General features: G+C 39.2%; 1 protein-coding gene across 1 annotated transcript; it reads right to left on the bottom strand.

The window, feature by feature from the left end:
* Positions 1 to 5: 5 nt before the first annotated feature.
* On the bottom strand, positions 6 to 1291 carry LOC108370871 (solute carrier family 17 member 9-like; the record flags this gene model as incomplete). The annotated part of the gene is made up of 4 exons (XM_017626293.1): positions 822 to 1291; positions 585 to 756; positions 289 to 504; positions 6 to 227 (listed from the first exon to the last, which is right to left on the bottom strand). Coding segments are annotated over exons 1-4 (684 nt in total), but the record flags the coding sequence as incomplete, so codon positions are not given.
* Positions 1292 to 9189: the final 7898 nt, after the last annotated feature.

Raw genomic sequence — 9189 nt, forward strand, 5'->3', positions numbered from 1 at the left:
CGTGATGGGGCAGATACATTGATGATGCGTCCGCGCTCACCAGCCATGGTATAGTAGCGCAACATTAACGCCCAAGCTATGCCCAAAAAGCCAATAACACGAAACACATAGGGCCAACCAAAATAATCTAATACAAATGAACCAAGACTGCCTGTAAGCAGTGTGCCCAGAGCGGAGCCGGCAGTGAGTAGACCAAAGAAACTTGTGCGTTCATTTGAGCTAAGATTCTGTTGGAAGAGGACAAAATAATAATGAAAATCAATATAATTGGAACCAACACACACTCACCTGACTTGTGAGACTAATCATGCTTGGGAAGTGTACACCCTGGAATGCGCCATTTATAATACGTATCGTTACAATAAAAGGAATGGAATATGCTTTAATCGCCGTTGAACTCCATATGATATTTGGCATGAAGAATGTAATCAAAGACCAGCCAATCGCCGCAAAGAGTATAACACGTTGACCACCAAAACGATCACTGAAGTAGCCGCCTACTACCTGAAAATAAACGAAAAATTTGGTAAGTTGTGTTAAAGAAAATGTAGCCAAATCTTTTGTGTACAAACAAAAAAAAACACCTGAGTCAACGTATAACCCCAAAAGAAAGAGCTGAGTACAGTGCCCGAATCAGTTTTACTCCACTTCTGCTCGGCTGCAACGGCGGGTATGAGTAGTGGCATAGATGTGCGTGTCGAATAGAGCATGCATGTGCCTGTGATGAGTGTGAGGAACCAAACGCGTTTTTCATGCCTGCGTATGTAAAAGAAAAATAATAGTATGGTGCATAGTAGATTTGCATCAAATACTTCATGTACCTTGTCCAAACGCTTTGATTATCCACCAGTTCGCCGCGCAAAAGCGAATATTTCAGTTTTTCATCCATGCTCATTTTGTCTTTGTTTTTATTCTAGTTTTGTGCTACTATTTAGCTGTTTTTTTTTGTATTTTTTTTATAGTGATGTATTTAAAATTCCACGTAGTAATTCTTAACTACCCCACACTGCATCCATAATCTTCTGCGTGGCTATGTCATTTTATAAATCTTAATATTTTTAAATTACGTACATATATCATTTCCTGTGCATTTTCATATGGACAAAATTGCAATTTTTGGTTTAATCTGTTTAAAAATGCCACGAAAAACTCAAGTATTTTATACTGCCCAGCCTGCGGACTTGAAAGAAATACAATAAACAGCTGATTGCCAGAAGCAAATCATTCACAATGGTTAACAAATTGAACCCGGTGCTTCAAAGGCACTAGGGCATGCAAGGCTATTGCATCAATTCATCGCAGGCTCAATTTTCGTGAAGTCTCCGAAAGTAATAACAATCCGTTTAGCTAAAATTATGCGAGAAAAATAATCACAAAAAGCATTGGAACATGCAATGTGCATCATATGTACATCGAAGCCAAGAAGGGACTTAGCCTTGAATGGGGTCGCGGTCAACATCGTCTCTGAAGTGAAGTATCTGGGTCTTATCTCGCACATCTACGACGACAGCGCTGGAGGCAATTCTTGAACTGGAGCCGCTGTATCTGACAGTAGAACAGGCTGCAAACTCTTCCAAATTTTGCTACAGAGGCCATTGGCTTAAGTAAAGTCTTACCCGCTAGGAACATTTACAAACTAGGCTCCCAGATCCCACTCTGTTCCCCAGAGACTATATGCATAGACCCCTGCGGATATTGAGCAGGCATATGTGACCCTAGACTGAAGCTTTCAGTATCCTTGAGAACCTTCCCGTGCGTCTTCTAAGCGGAAGTCTATGCCATTAGTCTTCGTAGGAATTATCGATGTGAGAGGATCCTTATATCAAGTGATAGTCAAATCCTCAATGGTCTTGGGAGTATATAGAGAAACTTAATGCCCTGGCTGAGAACAATACTATCCATATGGGTGATATGGGTGACAGGGCACATGGAAGTCGAAGGAAATGTGGATGCTGATCAGTTAACCAGAATGACTGCTGCCTGACCTAACCGTATCACTATAACGGAAATGCTTACAAGAGAAAATACTGAGCGAACTGCACTGGCAAAAGACCATGGGTCTCCCTTAAGCTAAGAGCTTTCTAGGAGGGTGAAAGCTAAAGAGGTAAGTATACTTATAAATCTCCCCAAAAAAGAGCCAAAGAATGACTACAGGTATTTTGACAGATCATTGTAGGCTAAGAGGCCACTTACACAAGCTAGGGATCTAGTCAAGCTATCTATGTCGCTAAATAGGACATTTATGGCTAAGAGAAGATCACATACATTACTAACCCCCGCCAATTATTCGGAAATTTATATCTATCGGATGTATGTCTCGTAAAATTCTGGTATTAAAGAGAGATGGCCGCATTTTGGGAGTAACCGTCGTCGTCGGACTCGCGGTTATGCGCGTCATACTTTAGCCTGCAATATAATGTGTTTCCAGAGAGGGACGGAATGCGTGGCAGCATGCTACGTCAACTACGCTACTGAGACATCAACTACGTTCCTGAGATAAATCATATGCACACAGTGTGAGCTGTGTGAGCTATGGCGTCGGGCCCAAATATTTACAGCCTTTCCTGTAAAATATGCATCTTATTATCTCCCCAATATTTCCAATTTCTTCACTGCCAGAAAACTCAATACGTCTACCGCGAAATCCACCGACACCCTTTTCACCACGTCGGCGTAAAAATACCAATTGATCTTGGAAGTCACGTCCAATTTAATTTCCTCCTTCTCAGCTCCGCTCCGCCACCTAGAGCGACCTATGGTCCAAGTCGCTAGCCAGCAGCGTCTGCGGGAGCTGACAAAGTGAGCCTTCAATCCTATCAAGACGAGTCTTAGCACTCTCAACGACAACATTATGCTAGGTGGTCGACGGCATAGAGAAAGAAGAACTGCCGCGGTGGACTCGGTGCAGCCTACCACAGATCCGTTCTATGTGGTGTCAGACACTTAATACCTTCCACCATCGACTGAACTCGGAAGTATGGAACACCTGCCCAGAATGCGGTCACGGTCCTTATAACAGTCAACACATCTATGCATGGACCTCCAACCCGACTAGTCTGACACCGGAAGCACTTAGCGCTGCGAACGTAGACCTCACATGCTCTCTCTAGGCCACAGTCTTGTCGTGCCAAAAGTTGCAGAGGACGCCACTTGGCGAGGCATCCTGGGGTTGAACACTCCTGCAACCACAATAGAATCTTAATACCTTAAGGAGTCGGGCTTCTATGCATATTTTCACGGATAGGGCAATATTGGATGCCAATGGCATCTCTATCAAACAAATATTTTGATTCTCACAGGCAACTGATTTATTGCTTCATTCATTCATTGAGGATTCGGAACGAGTTGGACATTGTCTGACATCCCTTTCACTCGGATCTTGATACTCCGATTGAAGATTATTTGTGTAAATGCCAGAATATAGTGTTTTTGCAGAAACTTTATAGCTGACGATTTTGTCAGCAAAGAGAGTGTGAAGACCACGTTGATTACTAAAGTCATGTACAGTTGCGATTGGTATTTTTACAGGCTATTTTCTGATAGAAATTCATGAGCTGGGGATCTAGACAACTTTAACTCCCTGCTAGGACAATTGTCCAGTCAGCTTCTCATCCATAGCCGCTATGCTTTCGCAAAGTTAGAATTTAAGCATCTGGGATGCAGTGTGCTACTTACTATATATCACAAGGGGCCTTTAAGAGTGGCCCCTTGTATGAAGTTGGCATTGAAAAGCCTATTGGATGGCAGAGCTCGCCATATCAACACTCAAGAGGTGTCTAAAGTCATTCCAATTAAATAAGAAAGCCCAAAAAATTACCTTTGTTATCAGGACTAATAACCTCAAATGTAGAGATAGAAATCTGGTAACTGACATTCTCAGCTCTTTTAAGTGCCTGAAATAGTAGGGCTTTTCAAAAGGAGCAGCTCTTAGGGCAAGTTTTTCAGTACACAGCCGTGGTTTAAACTAAGTTTAAACGGCCGATCTGGCTAGTTTAAATCAGATGTCGGCCAGCTGTTCAATTTAAACTCAGTTTACTTAATCTAAGTTTAAACTGTCACCGAAAAACTGGCCCTTAAACTCTCGCCTACTATAAACCAAAATAAAAAATGTCCTTGATTTGGCACTTAAATATAAATAGGCATAACAATCTAGGGAATATTTTGGTTTGCGCCCGAACAGGAAAAATGATAAGGATAGAGCTTTTTAAATTGCGAGAAATCTTTCAAAGTTACTTATGTACATACATACAAAAATGCCTAATTCAATTATCATTCCAAAGTAATGAGTAATTATAAAAAAAAACAGAAAAAATAACTCAGTACGAGGTACTTTTCAACAGCCTGAGGAAACATGCATTTCCGTTCAATAACTTAACGCCACTTCTTTGAATGCATTTTAACATTGAAATTAAACAAAATTTAATTACCAAAACATGATCAATAAAGAAGATGCGAACATCACAATTTTTATTACAATTGATGATTATTTTACGAGTGGATGAGAGTAATTAAAAACAAAATGAATTAAAAAAAGGGCTGATTATTTCTCAATAAAATCAACATACCGACCACATTGCATGGATGCATGAATGAAAAATGCTGTGAAAAGTGCTATGGATCAGCTGCAATGAGTGTGCCGATACATATGTATGTATGTATGTTTGTATGTTTGTACATATGCAATCACTTAGGACAAGATGCTCATATGCACCCTGTAGAAAATTCTACAAGTACAAGGGAATTATGACGAGAAAACCTGCATACCGAATCACTCGAACAAAATTTGTGTCACTCGCAGCTGACTTCGTCTTTGTAGGAATTTGCAATGTAAAAAAGAGGATAAATTCAGTTATATTAGAAGTAAAGGATAAATCTTTGATCGCTTTGACATTTTCTCAAGTTCTGCGGAAACATTGGGCCTTATGCATAAAAAGTGAGCTTAAGCTCAGACTCAATTTTTGCACTGAAAGGGTGAGCTCAAGCTCAAGAATTTGTACTGAAAATCGAGTCGGAGCTTAAGCTCACTTTTTATGCATGAGGCCCATTAAGTACGTACTACCGTTATCGCCGGTGCGGTACGATTTGTATCTGATGTTGTTGCCCCTTAGCGATATGCTTCAAAGTTCAGTGACGATACACTTAAAGAGAATATACATATGATGGTGTCTCTCTGGTTGAGTCACAAAGCCGACACTCGACCAAATCTACAGCTTATTCAGATGCCCTCTTAGTTTACAGTCTACGGTATACTGTACGGACATCTGTTAGTATTTTAAGTTTCTCCTTTGGAAGGCTGATTCAAATATTGGAATCCCTTCATGTTATACCCACCCATGAATCTTTTGTCTGGTGCAACCCTACTGAGCTTTGCCAATTAAGTCCTCTCCATGTGTTTTCTTCTAAGCTCTTCTTAATAGTATATGACCATATACCAAGGTAAGGCTTCGGCACCTCGTTTTCCTGTGTTTCTTTGTGGTCTGGTACCCCTGCTATATGATGACTCGGTTTCGCATGATGAGAGAGCAATGGCCGCTGTTTGACTATCACTTCAGAATCAGAACCCACTCATTCCCGTAAGTCTTACGTAATTCTACACAGCTTGATGTCGTAAACTTCTGCCTGAAACATGCTCGAATATTTTCCCATATGAATAAGACAAGGCATCTTTGTGGTGGTACCGCAGATTCCTTTCACAATTCCTTCTAAAGTTTTCGAGCCGTCTGAGTACCAATGCAGGTTGCCAACCTTGAATGAAGATGTTGTTGTCATCTGGACAAATTCCTCTCTAACGAAGCTTTGTAGGGTTCGCTTGGCAGCCTGCTCGATATTTATTTAGACAGTTTATGTTTTCCTACTGGGTATGCCTGCCTATGCTTAGACTCCCTTCCTTGCTAAAGTATGTTTCATTTTTTCTTTGGGCTCCCAAGCATAAGCAATATCTTGCCTTTATGCTCGCTGCACAGAGCGAGGGTGTACAAGCCAGCAGCATATATACTGCACTTAAAAACACTAGATTATTATTACACAGTTATCTGCCTAAGTATGTATGTCATAACATAAACACAACAACAACATCCCTATATGAATTATGTCCCCTCGCAACGATCATTGAAGATCACTGAAGAATATGCTCGCATATCTGCTGCATGCATACATACATATGTATGTATGTGTAAGTACAATTGTAGCAAGTGCGCTACAGCATCACCATCATCACATCAGCTAACCTCACTCACTCTCTGAATATGCACCCCCGCTGCAGTTTTTACAAACACACACACACACACACACACTCTACCCTCCCTATGCAACCATTAATCAATAATATTTTCCTGCTTCGTAATCTGCTTCATTCTCCATATACAAAAATAAGCAGCAAGCAATCTTTGAAGATTTTCACGCAAATCGCCTGCCAGTTTACTGAGCGTTGAGTACTTACTCTGCGCCCATGGTCCTCTCGCCAGCTGAGGATTATCTTGAAAAAAAAATAATAAAAATTCAAGTATCTTGGCATCGCCGAATGCGCGAACGTCTCTTGCTCTATTGCTCTGCAAAATTTAAAATTCATTCGCTTGTCGAACCTCGTGCTGGAAAGTCATCCGAGTTGGTGTCGTGGTGGTTGTTGTGAAAGCAAAGTGAACGCGTTGGCAGCTAGATCCTACTAAGCAAAAGATCTCAAGCTGTCCGCAAGATAATCTAATTCTAATGTAGAGTGCGGGTATTTAAGTGCGCAGATTTTTTTTTTTCAGTTGGATTGAGCAACTTTTCGCTGTTAGAAAATTAAAAGAATCCAAAAGTTAATTATTAGAAACTTAACTAATAAAGCAGTGAAGTTAACATTGAGAGTGACTCAAGTGATCCGATTTGAGTGAATTTGTTGGTGGGGCACGTAAAACCTAAATCCTAAGGATAACAGATTGGAGCGCGTAAGTAACTAAATTACCACATCCTGTACCGCAATTTACTTAAAATCGAAAGTCCAAGCCTATTCATTAATTAATTAAGAATTTGTTTTTAATATTTTAATTGTTAAAAACTTTTTCGATTAAATATTTCAAAGGCGGCGATTATCAATGCAAATTCTCTTATCAGTGACTATAGCATTCGGGACGCAAGTAGACAGAAATAAATAATTAGTAAATTTCATTGAGAACATGTTCTATTCAATTGTAAAAAGCCTCGTAAATCTCGAAATTTGAGTTGGCTGAGTTGTCCAAATTTCTATGAAAAAGGACTACAAAATTTTGTTGCTTTCGTAAAGCAGTCAAAGACTACAATTTTTACAACTGAAAATAGGATTGAGCGTGCGACATAAAGTATGTATGTATAAAGTTTAATTACTGTTATAAGATTATTAGAAAATATTCTTAAAAAAACTTCGTATATTAAAGAATAAAATTATGATAGGTATTCAGCACGGCCAGCGCCTGGCCCTCTGGCAAAAGAGCAGTACTCTTGACAGCGGTCGTTGCTTGAGCTAATCTGTTCTTTTGCCAGAGTGCCAGGCCAATTGCTCAATTTAATGAATACCCCTATTGTATCTTTTAAGCTTAAGTATGTCAAAATATTTTGTGTTGCAATTTTTTGTGCTTTCTGAGAAAACGGTTACGAAAGGTTATCTTGATACTGTCAGTAGTGAACTATGAGGGGTGAGAGGAAACAAAAGTCTGTTTACAATTTTGTTGATGCAAAGGGTACTCCTTATAACTTATCAGTAGGCATAATAGGGTTCAGGTTTTAAATTCAAATTAATTTAATTTGGCAATATTAAAAAAAAAGCGTTTTGTAAATAAGTACAATTTTTTCTTTCATACGAATATTTAAAATAAAACTGCATTCAAACTTTTTTAATAAAACTACAAATTCACAATGTGGCCCCCTTTACATCCTTCGGTCGTCAAGGGTTAAACAATTTTTCATACAAACATGTGGGAAATCATATTCCAATGAAAAACAAGTCATGTTTTTTTTTTTTTAAATCTACTTAATAACAATAATAGACTGGCGCTTACACAATTTGTTATTGTTTGGTCGTGGTTCCTCCGATTTGTGGCGTGCGCCTTGATGTTGTCACACAAAGGGCAGGGACCTACAGTTTTACGTCGACACCGGATGGCGATTGTTTTTTAGGAGAAGCGGTTTTTCGTGGGTTTGCCATTACCTGCCAAGGGGAGACCGCTATTAGATTTCTTTCGTCTTGGATGTTATTAGAAAACTGGGCTCGATCCCAGGTCCTGCGGAATGGGAGTGCGCACTTCTAACTACTACACCACAGCGGCCACCAATCATTTATTTATTTATTGATTTTGGCCAGAAAAACAGGCATTTAGACCATAGTGCTCCATTACAAAAATACAAGCCGGCGCACAGTGCACCGAAGTACACACCTTTTGGTATCATTTAAAAGCTAAAACTCTAATTAAGAAAAGATTATAAGATAAAAAAGCTTTGAATAAAAAATTTTATAATAAATCTTTAAAATTTTTTTGTCAATTCTGTACAAAGTTTGAAACGTAGATTTATACGCTGTTTTTTATGTAATGAGTTAGACTATTATAAGAAATTATTAAATATTCCACCACTATATGTATTAGGAATTAAACATTAATAAATAGATCATAGATCTAGAGCGGAGCCGAGCCGAGCTGAGCGAAGCCGTTCCGAGCTGAGGGAAGCTTTCAAATTGCTGTAGCTATATGAAGGTGTTCATACAGCAAGCTTTTTCAGAAGCGTTTTGGAGCTGAAAGCAAAGCAGTTTTTGATTTTGAATTTTCTACTTAATTTTTCAGTTTCATGACGCTGCTGCAAACAACAACTAATCTTTTGAACAAAATTGAGCAATACTTTTGTGCTTTTCTTTGACGGTATTTTATGTGGCATCCTTGCAGCCGAGTCCATTAGAAAAGCTCCGCTTCGCTTCGTTCAGTGTGAACACCGGCAGCCCCCGGCGGCGCCCGGCTTTCTGTGTGAACGCACCCTTATAAAAAAAAAATTAAAATTATGGAAACAAATAAATAAAAGCAAAATTTTTAGTTAAATAGCTAGGCCTACATATGTGTACTTATGTAATCAATTTCAACTAATAAATTTGCACTTTGACTTTGTTTTCTTGTTTGTTTGTCTATAGCAGTGATCACTCACATTGTCCTCCTCCAAGTGTGAATTTCATGCTCGTATTTTTAATTTTAA

The sequence above is a fragment of the Rhagoletis zephyria genome, unplaced genomic scaffold (assembly GCF_001687245.7).
Source record: "Rhagoletis zephyria isolate East Lansing unplaced genomic scaffold, Rhagoletis_zephyria_1.1 Rzeph_scaffold_04535, whole genome shotgun sequence".
In the NCBI taxonomy this organism is placed as follows: Eukaryota; Metazoa; Arthropoda; class Insecta; order Diptera; family Tephritidae; genus Rhagoletis; species Rhagoletis zephyria.